The sequence below is a fragment of the Larus michahellis genome, chromosome 3, assembly GCF_964199755.1.
Source record: "Larus michahellis chromosome 3, bLarMic1.1, whole genome shotgun sequence".
NCBI lineage: Eukaryota > Metazoa > Chordata > Aves > Charadriiformes > Laridae > Larus > Larus michahellis.
This window is the reverse complement of record NC_133898.1, coordinates 105871347-105893534: the sequence shown is the minus strand read 5'-3', so window position 1 is coordinate 105893534 and position 22188 is coordinate 105871347. Positions and strand designations below refer to the sequence as shown.

Below are 22188 nucleotides of genomic sequence, written 5' to 3'. Positions count from 1 at the left end.
GAGCTGGTAAAGTATTTTGGAAAATGCTATAGAATTGTCATTCGTATCTTGCATGCCTGAAGGCATCTGATCTCTTAAGAATGTCTAGGTTCAGATTGACCATCCAGGAGTTAAAACTAGAGGAAATATCAAAGACACTGTAATAACTTAGGAGTGAATATTCACCCCAGCTGCTGCTGTTCCCCCACCACCACCACAGCTTGTTTCCATTTACCATCTTCCTTTAAAACTTCAAAATTTTTCCTACAAAAAAATCAGAATTTTAGTTTCAGACAAGATACTGACTTGAAAAAGCATTGGAAAATGTTTTGTGTCATCAGGCTTTGCGAACTTTCCTCTCCGTATAAAACGTATCAGAATTATGTTAATTTGGGTTGGAGCCGTGTTCAAAATTATGAGCCAATAATTAAAATGTACTTGCAAGGGAGGTAGGTGCGCACACAAACTGTTGTGCCTTATTGCATTAGCAGGGGGAATAGGGACTGCAGAGAAGGGAGCCTCATCTGTGGCTAATGAGACCTTCTGGGATATGCCCAGCGCTGCCTTGCTGCAGAAATAAAGTGCAGCTCCGTTTTTTTTCATATTATTTAAAACAGAGGTTCTGTTTGTTGTTGTTTTTCCAAACTGGCACTGCCTGTGTTCAGCACACTCAAAAAGTACAGCTCATGCATTATGTCCCATGAAACATTTCTCCACGCTGAATTACACCCTCTGAACCTGTCAGGTTCATCTTATAAACCCAAGAATATGTTTTAAAAGATAGCCTTGCAGAGGGCAGAGAGAAATTAAAAGAAAGAAAATGTCCTTTTCTCCAGTGATCCTCACGCTGGCTTAACTCTTGGTTTCAGGTATGTGAAGGGTATTAGGTGTTTTCCCAAACATTTTGAAGAGCAAGTGGGTTACCTAAAATCCAGCAGGTGTTCTCAGTGCAACTGAGCTTGAATTTTTTCTACTATGATGCTTTTTTTGACAGCGATTCCTTACATGATGGTTTGAATAACAAATGAGAGACCTTGCCTAAGCAAAACCAAAAGAAAGCTCTGATAATCAATGAAAAGTAGTGACCATCTTTCTTTGGCTAACATCAGCAGCTCCTGCCATCTCCACGTGGGGCATTACCCCAAAGACAAGGTTGTGAATAGGGCATTACCTTCTCACCGTTGCTTTTAGGGCTATCTCTCCACATAACAGCATGTAAAGCTTTCAGATTTCCTTCTAGTTCCCTCTAGTTAGCTCCCTTTCTCTCTCTCTCTCCTGCTTAGTTTGTAATCTTAGTTTGTGTCTTCTTGACAAATTCCAAACTGTCTCACTTAGCTGGGATTATTCCCTATTTTCCCCCCACACTTCCAGACCCTGGACCTTTCTCCTTTCTGGATGTGATTCTCTCCCCATGGAGACAGTCGTATTGTAAGAATAAAAAGTAGCATGCCCTCGACAGGCAGGCAATATCAGCGCTTCCGGAGAATTTCACACCTGAAAACCTTCTGTTTTTCTACACTTTCATCATGGCAATATTAAGCATCAGATTTGGTTACTGACATCTACTGGAACAAAGTTTCCTTCTACGCAGATGCTGCTCTGCCAGATCAGGCCCCTTCACAAGGCAGTTGTTTTCTGCTGTAAATGTATATAAGCCCTAATATTTTTGTTTTAAAATCAATAGAAGCTGAACCTCTGTTGCTCTGTGTTCTGCCCTACAGCTGTAGAAATAAACCACCTCTGCCTTACCTGAGTCTGCAAAATAGATTGCATGTTTCTTTCACGACGCTTCGTTCTCAAGAGATAATATATTTGTAGCCTGCATGCGAAATCCTGGTAAGATTATACACAGTATTTGAAATAATTGATTTATGAAGAAAAATAATCAGTTTTGCAAGGAAGACTTTGCAGAGAGGTCTTAAAAAGTCCAATTCACCCATAGGCCTTAAATTAAAGATGGTAACATTGACTACATTTTGACCTTTTACAGGTGTATAAGCAAGTGATGTACCAGACAGCTCACAATAATTCCATTTTCATGTTCAAAGCCCATCCTGTTGCTCAGTGTGAAGAGGTAGCAGCCACATGGGTGCATGGAGATGTACATCGCTGCCATAGCAGCTATTAGGGAGGTGGCATCCATGCACAGGCAGGTATGCAGTGGCTTTCTTCTTGGGACAGCACAGGGGAGCCTGGTGACACAAGGTGGCAGGATGCACCACAGAACTGCAGCCACGTGGGCAGTTCACCTATAGCATTGTCAACTGTTAACAAATTCAGGTACTTTTCCTGTAAAATCCAGCCTTCTGAATTTTACAGGAAAAGCAACTTCTTCCAGCAATTGCTTGAGACCTGCCGCTTTCACTTACTAGGGAACCAGGAGGAGACAAAGCACTGACAGCGGGGGCAACACAGGGAGGCTGGTATCACAGCGCTGAGCACTTGGGTGGCCTGGGGTACCATGGCTCAGGGTGCCTGGAGAGGGTGAGGCAGGCCAGTGCAGATCCCAGGTGCTGGCATGCCAGCTAAGTGAGGAGATATCTCCCGAGGAGATCTTTCCAAGACCTCCTGTGACTCCCAGAGGGTTAGACAGTCACTACCAAATAGGACTGACAGTCTTGTGGAACAAGCAGCCAGTGCCAGCCACAACAGCTGCCACTGCTGTGCCCAGTAGCTCAGTATTTGGAACAGAGATCCAGGGTGAAAGTGGTGCAGGTCTGTTCCTCCCTTCAGCCTGAGTTGACCCTGACATCAGACCTGGAAGTCTTTTGGGTGGCACATTCTTCATGGCTCACACTGGACCAAAGTCACTTTCCAAGAAACCTTAAATAGTTTTTTAGGACAGCAATAATAAGCATGATTTACTAAATGATCGGTGAAGTTACCTGCACAAGAAGAGATTGATAATAAGGGAAATTTAGGAAACTTTATTGCACCTTTAATGCACCTGAGATGTCCTAGACATGAAACCTGTGCTGTTCTGCAACCCCACTCCTCCCTTCCCCACCGCCACTCTGTGAATTGCCTCCACCATTGCAGACAGGCCTTGCTGGGAGGAGCTGTGACCACCTTGGTGTCACTGGTCCCACCATGTTGCCACAAGGGTGGGTGGTGCCCCACAGTGCCACCGAAGCAGCAGCAGCTCTAGGCTGCCTGCATTTCACTCTGTGCAAAGTGGCAGCTCAAGGCTCGGGTTTTGCCCTCTGGAGTTTTCCGAAGATCACATCAAACATGAGGCAGTGCCAGGGCACGGGCGCTGGAAGACGTCATCTGTGCTACTGAATTGATGGTGGCTCAGGGGCTATTGGTCTGTGCCCACTGCTCTCACCCAGATGGCTCCCAGCCACAGTCAGTCCACGCCAGGGCCCAGCCACAACAGGATGTTTGGTTGTGGTTACACAGCTTTGGGTAATAGGGGAGTTTAATAGTGTGTGTACGGCCTCAGAGCCAGGGAATGGAGCCTGCCACTTCTTGTTTTACTAGGACAAAGATGTAGCTGGCCCTTGGTGTCCAGAACCGGGGCTAGGAAGCAGCTGAGAGTTCCCTAAAATGGTAGATGAATGCGCAGAAAGAAGCATAAACAAATATTGAGCTTGAGTGATCATCTGTTTGAGGATTTGACACTGCCCTCCTCATCCTTTGAAGAAGTTCGTCACTTGAAGAAGTACACAGACTCCAGTGCATGGGGAACAATGAACTAAGGTGCCTGGAAGAATCACATTTAAAAGGTAGAGGAAGAAAATAATGGGACATTATAAAAGCTGGTTCCTAGGCAAGACCTGGGAAGTGTGAGAAACCAAGGAGATTTGGCTTTGGTAACAACAGATTAAACCAATATTAAATTACAAGTTTCACTCACACAATACTACAAAAATACTGCAATATAAGTACTTGCTCACCAAAACTGCTCTTGAAACAAGTCTACTTCTTGAAGGGTTAGTGATTCAGTGAGTATTCTCTTCCTTCTCTTGCATAGCTCTTATTCTGAAGCCTATTTTCATCCAGAATATAACTTCTTCAACAAGTTACATTCTGACAATACTAACACCACACTGGTCTTTTTCCAAATGAATGAATTCCCTACCCTACAAATAGTTCTTGCTTCCATATGCCTTCGTTTTCATGTTTTGCCAAGCATTTAATATCAATAAAGACAAATCTGCTGTCACATTTCCAGAGTAATCAGAATGCTTTATTTCAGGTTGGTTTTTTTTGTTTGTTTGTTTTTACCATTGTTTTAACTACAACAATACTAATTTACTGAGCTTTCTACTTCCTTTGGTTTAGGGTTTGGGTTTTGGGGTTTTGTTCTGGTTCCCCCCCCCCGCAGTATTTTGGATCTCTCTAAAGGTAGCAAGGCATTCATTTCTTAAAAACCTTCAACACAGTTTCTACATAACATTCATCTGGTGGGGGCTTCCTTGGGCTGCCAGGCTGCAGGAACTTCTTGATTGTAGGCATATTGCTCATTCTTTTTTTGAAAGCCTAAAAAATAAAAACAACAGAGTAAGAGAGAAATTCCAGCTACTCCGGTAGCAAACAGTGCTCCTTGCACAGAACAACTGCTTCCCCCTGCTGCTGGAAAAGATCCTAGCAGTCATTCAGATCTCAGTGCCATCTACAGCCTCCTCCTGTCCAACAGAAGGACTCTGCTGCTACAAAAGGCATGTTCTTAAAAATGAAGGCAGTACTGGAGCAGACAATATCTAAATCTCTGCTGCCTGAAAGAAACTGAAGGCAAAAATTCAATATCCAGGAGCATCAGGGAATAGTTTCGAAGGTACAAATACACTAACCCAGCTCATGACCTTTTTCTTTTCATTGCTGGTTCCACCGTGTGGGCAAACCACGATATACGTTAACATGATTTCCATTTTTACTACACTATGTAAGTATCCAAGCTCTGTTTGCATCTAGCATGGCCACTGTTGTCCCGCTGTCCCAGCATTTCTAGGATTGCATGGGTGAAGGTGAAATGCCTGGAGGCATCATTGGCTCAAGTCACTTGTGCAGCAGAGGTTTCTCGTACTGTGTTGCACCCTAGGGTAGCCAAAATATCTACATAGGGCTGGCAGATATAACATAGCCCCTTGGGGAGATCTATTCCCTTCTGGAGCAGCGTCTGGAGGCCAGGACTAGGATTTGGGAAGAGCTGGGCATCTCAGGTGGCAAGAGATGCCTGTGTTAAAGCAACTGAGTCAAGGATCCTGAGACATCTCATTGTACAGACAGTCAGGGGTGTCTCAGTGATGCAGATTGCAAGCAGCTGGAGACCCCACAGTTAGCTGAGCCATCTTAGGTACACAAGAACCTCTTCTAACAACTGGGCTAAGGGAGAGGAGCTTCACAGAGTGACAGCCAGTTCTTGCTGGCAAATGTATGCCGAGGGGAAATACAAGAAGGAGCAAGAAAAGTAAAACCTGTGAAATAAGTAACCACCAATTTTAGAAACTTTTTCCCTTCTGGCAGTGAAGGAAACCCTCCATAATTCAATGCGTGGCTTCAACCAATCTGTGCCCATGCCTAGTGGCTAAGACAGCTTGCTAGAAGATGGGAGCTAGAGGCAAGAATTACCTGAGGCTGCAAAACTGCATATGGGATAAAATCTGACACACGTTACTGCCCATTTTGTGGCTGAAGTGCCTCATTCTGTCTTACTAAATTCAGGCTTAAACTGTTGGGGATGAGATTTAAAAATTTTTTACAAGTAATTAAAAAAAAATAAATCAAAGCCCTTTTCCTTATCAATTGCAAGCAGAAAACATAACTGTGATAGTCCGATGCTGAACTGTTTCTTTTGTTAATGGGAATAAAGCCAAAGTCTTTGAGGGCGCCCCTCAAATTAACAGTTTGTAAGCACAAAGAAGCATGATCTTAAGCCTTGCATCCTCAACCCAAATTTGCATTGCCTCCCCTGCTTTATTATCATGATTACCAGCACATGGGAGGACTACTGAACACTATCTGCTTTTTTCCAGTCACAGACTACATGGGTCTACTGTATCTTAACTCTTAATGACTCCTGCAGGTCAGGCCCCAGGCTTGCCCCTGTGCTGTGCTCCATAGCATGCTGCATCCACGGAGGCTCCTGGTTCCTGGTCAAGTTTCACAACAGAAGTGCCTTACGTCTGCTTGGTTTCAGACTTTGTACGTGGCACAAAGGCAGAGAATTCGTCCTCAATTGTATTAAGTTAATTATTGAAAGAAAAGTGTGGCTTAATGCTAAGGCTTGAGTTTCTAGTCATACTGTAGAAGACAGAAGTGAAGTGAGGTTACTGGGATCCCAAAATTGTAATACCGGCCTGTACGGAAAATGGCACACTGTACCTTATTCTAATATGTCAACCTGTATCACAGACTTAATTGGTTATCTGATATTAGATAGCATCTACTGGCAGGAAGCAAGAAAATGAAAGGAGGGCAGCTTAGATCAGTGATTCCCTTGGCATGATATTAATTTATTTCTGTGGAGGAAGCATACACCACTCAAAGAGGGACAGACATACCTCAGCAGGGTTAATCAGGAGCACAGCGTCTTACAACTTATGACAAACCGACTAAATCAGTTCCCTCTTGTGCTTGATGTTAAGCAAACACACAGCAGTGACAGTTCCTCGAAGAGCCCACACTCCTGACTTACATAGCAGAGAGAGACGATCACTTCAGGATTGCCCTTAGCACCTGAGTGTGGGCATGCTCAGTAACAAAGTTACCTGCAACTGAGGAAACCCCGACAGCACAGCAGGTATTTTCTCCTCCACTGCTAAAATGGCTTCAATTAGCTGAACATCTGCCCAGCTGAATTTGTTGCCCACGAGAAAGTCTTGGCCATGTTGTTTCAAAACCTGTAGAATACAAGAGAACGTGGGCTGCAGATGAGAGTGGGACGTATGAGGCCTGGCAGCTAAGCCTCGCAGCACAGCTGTAGAGCTGAACAGCCGCTACAGCTAAAGTTTCAGGGTGGAGTTTTCAGCTGGAAGCTGTGAGCCTAAAAAATCTGAACTCTCGTAGTACACAGACTACAAACGTTATCACTCGGTAATGATGGATGATGATAGGCACTGGGAACAGGGACAAAACTACACACTTAATTGGACTAGTACCAGTCATAGAATTTGAAATAGGGATAATGGAGGAACTAGAGAGTAACTTGGAGAATTTATAAAATTGCCATTTAGATATTTCATTTAAAGTTACGTCCAACATTGATACCCGGAAGCAAACTTAGAAACGCAGAATTACAATAGCTAACCAAAGCTATTGTTTATTGGCTACTCCTTTGCCTTTGGGAGTAAGTTATTATAGTCATACGAAGGTCTAGGATATTCAGCCTTTATTATTGTTTTCCATCAAAAATAGATGAATGTTACAAAAGTGAGAAAAGTTGCCAGATGTCTGAGTCATTTGGGTTTGGTTTGTTGTTTTCGAAAGCGGGATGTGCAGAAATCTATGACTGTTGTTTTACTAAAGTACTCCTAGTCTCTCTACCTGATTTATTTGCAAGGGATTTTTGCATTCTTCTAATGAAAAGGTTCCAACTGAAATTAAGTCTAGCAGAGACATGTGCTCTAAAAAAATATAAGTGTGGAACTATCCCCTCAAGGAAAAAAGAAATCATACATGCTTGCTTTTACTTTAATGAGAAGTTTTGCTGTATAGCTGAGAACATATTGCTTTGTTTGCTTTGCAGATGTTCACCCACCACAGTCCTGACAACACCAGTCAACAAATAGAGAAAACGTGCTGCTGTGTTTCTCCTTCGAGAGAGCCAAGAAAGCTGAGGATTTGGAACTGACCTGCACTACAAACATGCTCTTAGTTTGGGGAAACTTTTTGATAATTGTAAATAACAAGTTCTATAGACACATCCTCACTGTCTCTTACCTTTTCAAAGACTGGGAAGTACCTGTTAGTTGCCCTCTCCTTAATTGAGTCAATATTTTTCTCCTTTGCCTCAGGTGGAGAGAAAGGAAACATCAAAATCATTTGCATCAGATCTGTTATTCCTTCCACGTACATGTCAATCCTATTGGTGGGGGAAGACAGTAGAAAAGAGCACAGAAGTTATTTCATCTGTTTTCCAATTAACTAAGGCAACTTATAGGAATTTTGTATCACCACCATAGTACCAATTTTCACAGCCAAAACTAAACATAAACTAAAGCTAAATATATTTTAAAAAGATTAAAAGCCTGTTTCTGTTCAGCAGCATTTCAGAAGCAGTGGTTAAAACCTAAGCAAAGGCTAGAGTCCTTGCTTTTTATTGCAATAGACTTTCTCATGCCTTTCTACTGGGTTTACAGAACTGAATTTGTTATATTTAATACAGCTATCAAATAACAGATTGCTCATTAAGCGAAAGGAGGTGTTACAGTACAGGGCTCTCTCCTTCAAGTCCTTCCCATAGAGATTGTATTTCCCTGCTATGTAGCTGAGGATGGCTCTGGTCTGCACCATCTTCATCCCATCAATCTCAACCAGGGGCACTTGCTGGAACATCAGGACTCCATCTAGGGTGGAAAGTTGAGGGAAAGCTTGTTAGTTCCTCCTAGAATGCCAGTTTTACAGGAGAGTGAGAGACTGAGCACGTTTCTTTTGCAGCGTAGGAGATCATTGATGTCTTGCCCTAACTGTAAAACTCCATGCAGTAAACTAACATTGTGGGAAAGATCAAATATCGACTCGCCTGCATCACGCTTTTGTATCTAGGTCATCACAGTGCAGCTGGGCCCCTCACTTTACAGCATTGCCAGAGCTTCCCTGGCTGATGGGAGCTGACACCTCCTGCTCCTGGGCCCTGCCTCGTGCTGGCACGAAAAGCCTGGACCAGCACTTTCAACCCAAGGGATCAGAAGAGAATAAAGATCTGTATTAAATCTGAACTTAAAGAAAAAAAAACCCCAACAATTATTTTGAATGCAGATCAGTTCCCTGTCAGGGACGTATACACAGGAGTAGAAAGAATGAGGGGTAGCACAGGAGCAAGACTGAGCTACTGGGATAAAGGAAGAGATCCGGCCACTTTAAACATCCTGAAGCTACAAAGTTAGAGGCAGGGACTGGGACAGCAATTGCTGCTTAAATAAGTTTTACACAGTCACTCCAGGGACAAGAGTTTGAGAGCCCCCATAGATTTTCATTACAAGCCTATCCTCAGTGTCGTTCCACAACAATTTAAGCCTATTTAGATGCGTCTTTGTAGTCCCGTTTTCTCCTGGTGCAGGTAGGAGCATTTGTCTGAGCCTTCAGCGAGGCAGCTCCGAGAGCTGATGTAGAGATTCAGCATAACAAAGTCGGTCTAGGTCTTTTCTAGACCAGTTTTCTGCTGGACTAATTCACTGTCCTCGGGGATACTCCCTCCTCCAATTACACATTAAGGGCATCTGGAGAACAATCCCACCCAGTTAAAGTCACAGCAAAACTCCAAATCCAAGTAGGCAGCTGCCACTTTGCATTGCTCAAAGTTACTCGTTTATTTTAATTGCTCGGGTTTAATCCATTCAGTGCATCCTTCTTTCAGGTATAAGGGTTCATGTTAACAGGCACTTCTGTTTGCTTTTTTCTCCACAGAGTTATTAGAATACTTTGCTAGCCTAGAATTAATAAACATCCTTCACTCATTCTGTATTATTAATCTACAGTTTAAATTCAAAGAGTAGTTTTCTCTACAGCAGCAAATAGCCTGTACTTGTTTCTTGTAAACATTCACAGAAAGATTGTGTGTCTTCATGTCTTTCCAGAACACACCTTGGCAGCTGAAGGAAGAAATATTAATTGGTATCTATCTAGCAGAAACACAGTAGAACAGAAAAACTAACAGCTCTGCAAGGATATTTTTCAGCAGAAAGATGTGAAGTGAAAAATAAAATCTGACTTTCTGGCACTCGACAAAAAGTGACGCAGCAAATGGGAGTGAACTAAATGCATGGTTTGTTTCTTTTCTTCAGAACAGAGGGATTTCTGTCTTACGACCAGTAGCGGACTGCTTCTCCTCACTTTGCAGTGAGAACCACTTCACATAACCACTGCCTAGGTATATATGCAGGATTATATAAATATAACTATAAATAAACTGATATAAAAGCAGTTTACCAGTTGTTTTGTGGGTTGGATTGTGCTGTTGGAAGGTAGTCTGTGGAATATATATTAAAACCCAATCATTTGGACCTACTGTTTGTCACCAACCAGCAGATCTTGTTGATATCCAGGTAGCAACTTGGGCAACCTGTGGCTGCACAAATTGAGCCAAGCTGTTCATCTCTCAGGCCAACAGGTACAGGTATGTCCAGGCCGATGCTATTTAACTCCCTTGGTCTCCAAAACAGCTGTCTGTCTGCAAGTTAGGAACAGCCCCCGGCCCAGCCTTCATCCTGGGCACTGCTGGGGCATTGCTTAGATCATCAGCTAGCATAGGCTAACGTCACACCTGGACCATTCTAACAAAGTGGTGGTGCCTAAACACAGGATACCCTAGCAAAAAGCGTGTTGGTAGGGAAAGAAAAAAATTAGAGGGAGAGGTAATGTGGAATTATTTGTGTTCAGTCCTTCCCTGCATGACTGGCAGCATTCCAGAGGTCCGTTTATCAGGATGACTAACTAATTTGTCTTTCTTCAAACCATTGTATTAAACTCCACCTTTTTCTTTGTGTTCTCACCCTCTTAAGACCAATATATATACAGAAAAGCCCTTAATCTTCTTTATAAAACTTCCCTATCCTTTTCATCAGCATTTAATTCTTCTTTCTGGATATGGATAAACTTGGATGCTGTATCCAGGATTGTACCACTCTGTCTGGATTAATTAGTATGTTGAAGCAAATTCAGATTTGGGCTTTCAGTACCTGAGCTATCATATTTAGAGCTATAACTGGTGTCTTTACACTGTACTCTCCTCCCACATTGTCAGATTCCCAGCCAGCTGGATCTGCAAATTTAATTCTGGTCTTCTTGATGCCACTTTTTTTTGTTCATTTTAGTTTTCCTGTCAGAATTTATTTAAACACAGCTTTTCCTTTCTGAGCAAGCAGCCAGAATACAGCTGAGTCCTCTTCCAAGGCTCCTAGTATGTCTTGGCAAGCTCAGCCTGCTGTAAGGTTTCTCTTACCTGTCTTGGGCAGCAGGTAAACTGCAGGTCAGGTGCACTCCGTAGGGCTCCTCACAGTCCCAACTCCTTCCCCACCCTGGCAGCAAGGTTTTCTCCTTCTAGGGTGGCTGTGGAGGGGTTCACTGCTGGATTTCATCTGGCCAAATATCAAGGGCAGTGGCTGGGGGTATGCATTGGTGTTTGGGAACTGGTCTCACTCCCAAGGTTGACACGAAGCCTTTGTGGCTTGCTGCTTTGACCATGTCAAACTTGCTGCAGGTCCCCCTGCTAGCTCCCTGTTTTTTACCTGGGGGAAGTTTCATGGCTCAGGCTTATTCTGCTTAAGACTGTCACTAGTGTGTTCGCATAGAGCCTAGCACAATGGAAAACTGGCTTTCCTGGGGATTTTGGTGCCATACTGGCCTTTCATTTAGAGGCTTCTCTCACTGAGGTTCAGAACCAACATACAGGTACATCTACACTAGGTACATCTATGCTAGTCAACTCAACAACAGCTCGGTCCAGCTGGCACAGACTGGCCACATTCACTCTATTCAGCTCTCTCTGCCTATAGAATATGGTGGTCACATCTAAATGACATCTTGGAAATGGCCCTTGGCCTGGGACAACTCACAGATGATGTCTAGGAATTGCTTCGTGGAGTGCTGTTTGCCCCGGACCAAAAATGTGCCAGGAACCATGCTAACAGTTCAACAACATAGATAATTAAGTTGCATTAGATAGGAATATTTGCTACCCCCATTGAAGGTACTACCATAAACAGTCATGGAAGCTATGGCCTTTAGCTTATAGGATTTTTAGGTATTGGAAAGAAAAGATTACTCAAAACTAGGATGTCAGTATTCTAGGTGTGCATCTAGAAGTTTGCACTGGTTTAAATAACCTAATTTTATACCACAAATTTAGCTAAATTGGATCAATTTTTTGAGGAACTAAGCCTCAGGCGTCAGAACTCTTACCTTTGATTAGCTTTTCATACTGCTCTCTTGTTTCCAAAAAAATTTCTTCAAACTGGAAAAGGAGAGAGAATAGTGTTACGTTGCTGTATGTGAACGTTTTTCTTCTGCCAGTGACTGCGTGTAATCACGCACAGAATGACCGAAAAGAGCAAAAGATAATGGGCTGGATCTTCAACTGTGCTGTTTGGCCACCGATGTCCTGTGGATCACCCACGCAACCTCACAGCTGGGGAGAAACAAAAGGGCCTGGCCACTTCTAACTTAAGGCACTGATTCAGAAATAACCTAAGTGCGGGTAGAAACAGAGTGCAGACAGGAGGAAGACAGGTTGCAGCGGGTGCAAAGGGAAGCACAAGGTAAATCAACTATTTCTAACTCCACCCCAGGGTGTGTAAGTCAACAACACTCTTCTGTTTATACACATTGTTACTGCAAGACTGAGTTAAGGTGGTTTTGCACGGCTGGAAGACTCAGATTAATTAAGGGTCTTTAAGTAAATCCCCGTTTTGACGTATTATGATAAATTACTTCAGGGGACTGATACTATCTCTAATAAATTCCAAGCTCCGCTGCATTTGCATACCAAATATTAACCACCGAACAATGTAGTTACAAACATGCAGTGCCACTGGCCAAATTAATTTAGCCACCCTCTTGTAGCTGTTTATCCTCCATGTGCATGTTAAATTGTTCCCTACTGAGACCAGTTGAAAACACCAGTCTGGAACACTGTGCAGAGAGTCAACTGACCTCCACACCAGCTGCTGCCAACAGCCATCGTACGGGCTCCATTCGCCCCCTCCCATTAAGGTAGGTAAGCCTGGGCTTCCCCGACATGCTTCCGAGCTCCTGGTTCCCTGAAAAATATTGAGCAGAAAACAGTGTCATAAAACTGGTGTAAGTACCATTATTTTGAGGGGAGAGAAAGCCTTTTGTTCTCACTATGCCTTTTGAAGTTTAAACTTAATCTGGTTTAAAACATAAGATGAGAGACGGACCAGAGACACCACACAGGAAAGACGTGCAGATCTCTAAAGCCTTCCCCTGTGCTACGATTATAAGCAAACACAGACATGTTTAAACAAGTGCTATGAGTCCTGAGCTGCAGGGGAAACCTTGCTGCATTTTAAAACATTTGTCCAAAGCCAATGAAAAATGGAATCCTCAGGGAAGTTACTCACCCACCCTTCATTGCCATCATCCTCACTGAAAAGGTGAAAAGAAGAAAAGGAAAACATCTTTTACTGCTAGGCTGAACTGCCTAGCTTTGTTTGCTGGATGTCGGAGCACATTTTGCAGCTTCCACTGCCATCCACTTCTTTCCTAAGTAGGGGCAAATGAATTGCTAATTTCCCTTTCTTCCATGAAACAGGCTGAGCTTCCTTGGTGCTCCTATTGAATGGCTACAGCCTGTTTCCTTGCTGCTTACGGCAGCCTTGAGGTGTCCCTCAAAGCCAGATCTGGAACCTAGCTGCCTTGGCTTCAGGTGGCCCCAAAAGCATCCCCCAGGGCACCAGGGACCTGTGTGCCCAGGGGCCCAGCACATAGGAGGCTGGCTGAAGCTTGCTGTAACAGCCCCTCTCTCTGCACCATGAGCAGCAGAGAGTGTGGCAGAGACAACACATCTGTATTGAGCTGTTCCATACGTAGGGACAACCAGATGGACTATGTGTGCTGACACTTGAGTCTAAGTGTTTGCAAATTCAGGCCTTACGTTCTCTGTGCTTCATTGCCCTAATTGCTAAAAAAAAAAATAGCATTACCCATTCACAAAGATGGTAGTATCATACATTAATGATTGGGAGAAAAAAGGCTTAAAAATGGGTATTCTAATCGTGTCCTAATGGCTCAGAAGCCAGCGTAGAGTGCCTGATTTAAAAAAATAATTTTACAGATGACCCCGGTTTTCTCAGAGCTAAAAGCCAAAGCTGCAACATTATGTCTGTCACACTTTGCATCCGCATGGCATTTCCCATTCAAATCAGGTTCGCTGTGCTCTAGCGATGTGTTCTCTTCAACTCACGGTGCTTTGTAAGTGTACTTAAAATAAAGCACATTTAGAACATATTTTGCCAAAACTTCGTTTTAAAGAACAATCAGATTGAGAGTTCTCCCTTGAGCAATTCTGGTAAGAACCAAGTCATGTTACTACAATAAATAGGGATATTTGGGGTAATTTAGACAATATAATCCAAATACACATAAAGGAAAACATGCTCGCCTCCAGTTTTAAAGTGCGGATAGCTGTTGCTAATTGCAATGTTTTGCCTTTAAGACAGTGGTTTTATTAGTTTCTGCACATTGTGTGACTAGCTTTCACTATATGGCACTGCAACTTACCTGTGTAGCTCACAACAACTAACTAGTACCGCTTTCATTATCGTACTTCTCAGACATGTTGCATCCATATCATTTCAACACACATCGCCCCGACTTGTAATGTGCAGAAACTTACAGTATACAAGACTTCTCCTTTAACTAAAAAAGCCAAAGACTGCAATACCAAGAATGTGATATGTAATCCTCTTGGAAAATTTAGCTATTGTTTGCAGAACAAAAGCAGAGGGAGTGAAAAGCCTTAGGTATAATTTTATCGTTTTACATGAACAAGAAATTCTATATGGCATTAAATTATGTGAGAAGCACAATGACAAATGGAGAATAAAAACCTGTCATCGGTTTCTTTTTTTTTTAAGAATATGTCTGTCAGCTCTAAGTGGATTTTAATTGTCTGAAGCTTCTGACACAGGAAAAAACCTTTGTTTTTCGGTAAAGTCTCCTCAAGCTTTAGGTCCACTGAATGCACCTCCACTGACTATAAAAGGTCCTGACACATGTGGCTCACATACAGACAGCTGCGTTGCAGTGCCTGGGTCTGGACACGAGTCTTGCCCTGAGAGCTCAGTTTAGTTGCCCATTCCTATGTGTTTTCTGACACTTAAAATTCCCCAAAAGTGGGCAGATACAACCCTTCACTTACTGGATGGAGATGGGCAACTTTTTCTACCTTAAATCAGTATACCTATTGATGCAGACTCTCGATGCCCTTTTGTGTTTATTTGGGGAAAGGTACAGCTAACATAGACAAGGCTCCCTCAGAACTTCACTCAGTCCGCTATTTTTCTAAGATTTTAATAAAAGATTCGCAGGATCTTGTGTTTAAAAAAAAATAAATCTGTTTCTGATACAATATGTTGGTGATTTATTAGTAGCCAAGGACTCTTGAGTAGCTGACACCCATTCCTTACCGTTTCCCTTAGCTGAAAAGGCCCCCGGGTAAGTTACAATTTTTTTAAGAGAAGAGTAGAATATCTGGGTTACATTCTCCAACAAGAGGAGCGGTGTTTATCTGAAAACCATATTGAACCCATTCAATATCTTTCCCGACCAGTTACTAAAAACAAATGCAAGCATTTTTAGGAGCTGTAGGATTCTGCCACCCCTGGATAGCTTTTTTCTAGGAAATGGCATAACCCCTAATACCAATTACTACTCAAGATGCTGGGGAACCCATTCACTGGACAACAGACCAAGTAAAAACATTTAAGCTTTAGAAGCAAGCTGCCCCTGCCCTGGGACTGCTAGACTACAGTAAACCATTTACCTTGTTTGTACAAGAAGGGCAAAGAATAGCCTCTGGGATGGTGACTATCATGCTGAACCCTGCTAATCTACTCCCTTCACCTGGGGAAGGAACTCCACATCATGACTGGGTAGTAACCACTCACGAATCCGAAAAGACTCATGAAGATTTAACAGACATACCTTTTCTAAATTCTAATCCGGAACTATTTATTGGTGGGTCTTCATATTATCTGAGCAGCAACTGGGTTACGGGTTATTCGGTAACTATTGTGAGTAAAGTAGTGGAGGTTTCACCACTCAGTTCAAAGCTGAGTGCACAAGCAGCCAAATTAATTGAATTAACAAAGGTCTATCAGCTGGCCAAAGAAAAGACTACAAATATTTATGCTGATTCTCCGTATGCACTTGGAGTATGCCACGGTACTGGGCAGTTATGGGAGCTGCGTGGGTTTATAACTTCCAGTGGAAGTAAAATATCAAACACTCCACAAATTAGTGAACAGTTAAAAGCTATATGATTGCCAGAGAAACTTGCTATCATTCATCCGCCAGCCCATGCCAGCAGAAGGACAAAAGAAGAGATAAGAAATAGTCTAACAGATACTACCACTAAAGCCCCTGCATGACAGCCGTGTGAACCACAGGGCTTACAAGCTTCCAAGGGTCCCACCTGGTGTTGCTCGCTCCTGAAAAGATGCGTTTGACCGTTCCTGCTGAAGAAATGGACTCTTGGAAACGGTATGAAGTGACCAAAGACTCCCAGGGAATACGGAGAGCAGATATGGAAAGCTTTCCTATTTTGCCTAAGCAATACCCAATTGCCATAGCAAAAATGCATCATCACCCAGGGCATTTTGGGACTGCTGCACTAGCCCAGACACTGATGAAGAATTGGTTCACACCAGGAATTTATGCTGCAGCCAAATAAGTAGCCACATCTTGCATGCACCACCTTTAGCCTTAATTAATATTTAGCAACGACCTCAACACAAAATTTGTCTACATACAAATGTTTTTACTGCTTTTGTCTAAACTCCATGTTTCCATCCTATTTCCTCGTGAGCCTTAATGACATGCCCGTCTTGAATTTCTCTGAGGATGCTTCTCGGCAGTGTAAGAACTGTTTAAGAGGGGATGGTCTTTCAGAAACAGCATTATCTGCATGCAGTGTGAAGTGCCCTTTAGCCCCGGAGCTGGAGCAGAGTCCAGTGTACCAACAGGGCCAGCTTTCCTGCTCAAACCCAGAAGAAACTGGCACGGTGCTAGAGGCTCGCACTCTGTTCTGCCACCCGCCTTTGCCTTCCCACACTCTGTCCCCTCAGCGGTTTCACAGTTGCCTCGCTCAGCTCTGAACTGCGCCGCAGGATTCATTTCCTGATTAAAAAAACCGTCTTTCTCCTGCTTTCTCTCTCCCGCAGCTTCCAGATGGTGAGTAACTATCGAGCCAGGCTTAGTCTACCTGGCACACAAACTAAAGAGAGGAGCATTACCCCTGCAGATGCCCTAATAAATTTGGAGGTACCTTCACTATAAGTAGTCGCTCAAACGCTTTAAGAAAAAGGAATTGGTAAGTTAGTACTTACCTCCTGACCTTAACGCAGCCTCCACCCAGCATAGGCAGGTTCCCTGGGGCTGTTTAAACTTCGGAGCTTAGGGGAGTTTCCAGCCATACCCAATTAGAGAGAAAATCTCCCATTGCTATTCAGCTGGCTCTACCCAGCTTAAAGACGTACGTCTCTGAAAATCGCCACCCAAGGCAGAGACTGTCTTTCTTTTTCACTTTGCCAATATGAATATACCATGTGGGTAGCCTGATAGTTTCTATGGTAGCCATCTCTTCAAACTGCTTTCTTGGAATTATTGGGGAGTTTTACCCAAATACAAGGGTGAGACACTTTAAAACACTGAGAAAATTATAGATTTTTCTGGGTCATATTTAGGGTAATAGTAACCATTTAAAGACTAACCACTGAAGTTTCGAGGCTTATTTCACTATTTAACAGTAACCCAGGTTTTTCTTTTCAGTGCTGTATGGCACAGAAAAGATACCCTAAGTTTGGGATAACAATGCTCAATTACTTTGAAATACAGTTTGCCAGTATCAAACTTACTTAGTGATAACTTGGTATAAAAAATATATGAGCAGTTTCTGTCACAACTCACCCCGTGTCTTAAGGCAATAGCATTAGTTTTGGAAACGGAGTGTATGTAGCTAATACTCAGTTAGAGAAGAAATAAATTATGATTTTCCTACCCTGTTTCCACGAAAGGTAACTGCTTCAGCTTTGCTAACTACCATTATGCTTCAGCTTTGCTAACTACCATTTCAGCTGAAAACTGAAAGTGGATGTGAACAGACACAAGGATGACATAGCAGATGGGAAATGGGATTTGGGTGCCAAAGATCGGGTTCCCACGTCTAGCATAGACCCACATGTGATGCTGGGCATGACTTTACACCCCTGCAGCAGATGCCAGTACAGCTGATCTGAAGATCTGTTCACAGAACCCAGCACTGAATCAAGATTAATCTATTCCTGCTTTTGATATCAGTACGTATCTGAGTGCAAGAGTTGTCTCAGGAACAGTGACCGCAAAAGAGCATGCAAGTAACTATTGTCTCCTTGTCCTTTCTGCAGTCTGAAATGCTGTCAATGGCAGCAATAGGCTTGATGGCAAAGAAGAAGAACTGATTTGAAGTTCAGAGATGAGCGGTCAAGCAAAGCGTTACGATGCTTTTCGGATTTGCTGAACATGGCAACATCCAGCTTTGACTATTGTTCCCCTTCCACACATTCCTGTTTGCCAGAAAGACTTGCCCCCTTGTTCTCTTTTGTTTCCAACATAGCCTTTCATAATGTAATTGTAAAGCTCCTTTGACATCTAAAGGTACTGTATCAATGAGGTTACTTGAATAGCTGTTCTGTAAACCTCTAGAGTAGAAAAGAAAATAAGTTTCTTTCATAAATAATTTGTTAAGCCACACCCGTGAGTATTCCGGCAGCTGGCATGGAGCCCAGGTACCACTTAAGTGATCTTGGATTGGGCACAGGCAGTTTTTAAATAATGCATGCCAACTCCCCACCGCGCTCCATGGACACACTTCATTGTGCTGTAGGTTAGACAGGTCCAAAGTCTTCTCAAAACGTACCTGCCTGCAATCCTCACAAACCACTAAGCAGCTGGCTTGGGGGACCATGCCTGATTCCAGCTTCCAGCAGCGTCCTCTCAGAGGTGGGGACAGGGTATATACCTAACTGCCACCAGAGAATTAAACAAGGTGGGGGAGGAAGGGTTCTCCTCATGCTGGTTATCGAGCTCCTAAACTGAAGCACACCACCACTGCAGTAACAAATTAAGAGTCCACATGAATAATTAGACAAATCATGCATGACTCAAGCTTAGATTTGCTGCAAACCTTCAGTGAGTGCTTTGGTTCTGTCCTGGAAGCTTTACTGACTGCCCGAGGACAAGGTTAACCAAGCCTGTGTTCACCCTCACACGTATTTCTGTAAGCTGTTTGGCACTTACCTGCACCACTGGCACAGTAAAGTCCGAAAACAGTAATCCTCATTCTGATTTACACCCATTGTGCTGCTGGCAAGGAGAGCTTAAATGGAGAGACAGTTTACAGAATGTTATTATTTGGATCGTTTAGTCTTCATTGATCTAAATATCTCCACATGGTCAAAAGGCGTATTTATATAGGCACAAGATAGGCAAGATGAAGGCTTCAAAGCCAACTGAAAAATAACCTTAGTAGTACAAATTTAATTGTGAAATATTTGTCTTAAATAACTCAGGTATTACAATGACTTCATATTTTGACAGAAACTCGTGCATGTTTCCTCTATTTGGTCTCTGATGTGTACTGAGAAACTTTCTAAGGCTCTGAGTTTATGCGCATTGTTACAAGTAAAACTAATAATAATCTAAGCTTAGCTTTAAAGAATCTTTTTATTTTCAAAAGAGGGTGTAAAGAAGAAAAGCAGAAATTTCAATCCTATTTTTATCTGACATTGGCCAATTATAAACCTTGACAACAATGTGGGCTTTTTTTCCCAATAAAAGAGTTGTTTTGTAATGAAAGAAAGACAAAAATTGATCACTTTGAAAATATTTAAAAACCAGCTCTCAGCCTGTAATACATTTTTGTTTGGTTTGGTCCTTTTTTAAATAAAACCACATTTATTTATACTTCTCAGACAAGGAGAAACAGGTTTTATTGACCAGACGTCCATTTCTTCTCTTATAAAACAGTTTTGTTTCCACTGAAGTTTGTGTTGCCCTGGAGTTCATCAGAATTTTCGTAAGACCCGGTAACCGTAACAGAGATTTCAGCATTACTTTATCTTCAAAGGCAAATATTCTCTCCTTCCCTTAAATCCTCTTACACAGATCTGTCAGCATAAAAGATTCAATGAAACAAGTTTAGTGACATTATTTATACAATCTAGGACGAGCCCACTTTTAAGATACTCTTTATTCACTGTTTGGTAGCATGTTCTAAATTATAAAATGTATGGGGTTTAATGGCATTTATGAGTAACATTCTAACTCTGCGTTTATCTTTTTTGCAGATAACCTAACAGTTTGTGAAACATAACTTGGCTTGCCCTCTAATGACTTTTTCATCATGAGATTCATTTGTTCGTTTTGCATGTGCAAGATTGTACAAACCTAGAAGAACAAAAATCAAGGTTGAAGTAGGAAAAGGCATTGAAAAATCACGGCAGATGGAACGTGGCTTCATTTCCTGGTAAAAAATCTGTTTGATGGTGCTACAGTTTCTTCATCTGGCAGTAGCTTTCATTTATCTATACAAATTTAGTAATTTATCTAATATTTTTTTAAACAAATTGCACTGTAATTCACTTCTCACATGCGTTTCTCAGCTCCGTTTTTTTCATTTTCTGTTCTTTGTATTTTACTTTGTTGGCTGTTTTTCCTGATCCTCATTTGATTACTTCTGCATTCCGTAAGAGAGCAAGAAACTGCCAAGCATTTTAACTTGCCTTCCTCAAAACTTCAAATGAATATGGGTCTATTGCCTGCAGAAAATACCTGCAGAAAAGGAACCTTGGAGAGAATGGACGGCACTTTCTCTTCTACCATCAGGATAGCTTCAATCAGTTGTTGGACATCTGCCCACAGAAGTTTGGCAGACACCAAAGATTGTAACTAGCTTGATTCAAGAGGAAAACGGTTTACTGGAATTAAAAAACTAATTACTTTTCTCAGTTTTCCTCCAGCACAGAGCTGATGGAGATATTCATGACCTAAGCCTACATTTCAGGTTTCTTTCTGCATCCCTGGACAGTTTTATAAATTGTACACGTACAGTAGTTGCTACATTTCCATAAAAACTACAAAGAAAAAAGGATCAGAAGTAACTGTAGGTATGGTATAAGATATATTAAAAGTGGAGGAAAAAACAGGTGGTTAGTCATGTGTGCACTGGGTCAGATATGAACCTCCACTTGCTTTTGTTCCCTTGTCCTCAAGGAGAGGTTTTCAATGCAAGTTTGGTAATGGAATAGGAATCCGACTCATCTCGCCCAGCTTGTTCACAGTGCTATGGACCTCCATGGTCACTTCACAAAGGCAACGTCTCACTTACACACACATAAGCCTCTTTTCATCAGCCTGTGCAGTGGGAGGTTAAACTGCATGTACGTATGCACAGGACTGAACTGCCCTCGCTGTAGCAGGAATATCGAAAGGAGGCTTTGGTGTGCTTGGGCGCCGTGCTGACACTGTGTATGGTCTTTACGTACGAGGTAATAACGTTGTAATAGGTAAAATACAGTAAATACGCTCATGTTAGAAAAGTGTTGATGGGGGTATGTTTCACTGCTGAAATGTGGAGATTCCTCATCTTCTACATAGGAACGAGCAGAAAAGACAGACCAATCTTTGGAACCCAGACCTATATAGCTGTTTTCAGTAGAGGCATCCCTCTTGCTTCCAGGAGAACCAGGACACTACACAACTAGTGAAGTCTTACTCTGTCCCTTTTGTAGGGTAAAAATGACCCCTGGATCCTGGAAAGCTCCAGCATCAACCCCGCACCGCTTCGTATGAGCATCTGTTACTATTAGCAAGAAAGTACCATGGCACTAGAAAAAATAAACAGTGCGCGTGTTTAATTAAGGTTAAGATACACGCGCTCCTGTTACATCTTTGTTTTGTTGTGTGGGTATACTTTGTTTGTGAGAACTTAAACAATGAGATACTCTGCTAAGTGTGAGAGTTACGCTGTTCATTCCAAAGCTGTCGCTGTGCAACCTCTTCTTAGAGGAACTTTCTCAGACATAATTGTTCAAAGGAGTTTTTCAAAAGAATCCAGAACAAACAGTTCTCTCCTAGATCACCCCTTGAGTAAAGATCTCCTACAGCAAAACTGTCTGCTGAAGTTATTTAACTCTGTTAAATAAGGTAGTTACATACTTGAGAAAGTGAGTGGAGGGATGAGCTCTGCCTGAACTGATGTGTATGCAGTAAGCTATGGCATCTGAGGCTGAATGATGACGTGAAGCTCTTTTTCTCTTGCCAGAAAGG

The 22188-nt window shown here is 42.4% G+C and overlaps 1 protein-coding gene across 1 annotated transcript; it reads right to left on the bottom strand.

The window, feature by feature from the left end:
- Positions 1 to 4149: 4149 nt before the first annotated feature.
- Positions 4150 to 17385, bottom strand: LOC141741275 (glutathione S-transferase 3-like). Its single transcript, XM_074581636.1, has 7 exons — positions 17211 to 17385; positions 12793 to 12899; positions 12043 to 12094; positions 8357 to 8489; positions 7864 to 8005; positions 6693 to 6824; positions 4150 to 4464 (listed from the first exon to the last, which is right to left on the bottom strand). The coding sequence occupies exons 2-7, from the start codon at positions 12877 to 12879 to the stop codon at positions 4342 to 4344; spliced, it is 669 nt and encodes a 222-aa protein (XP_074437737.1). The 5' UTR covers positions 12880 to 12899; positions 17211 to 17385; the 3' UTR covers positions 4150 to 4341.
- Positions 17386 to 22188: the final 4803 nt, after the last annotated feature.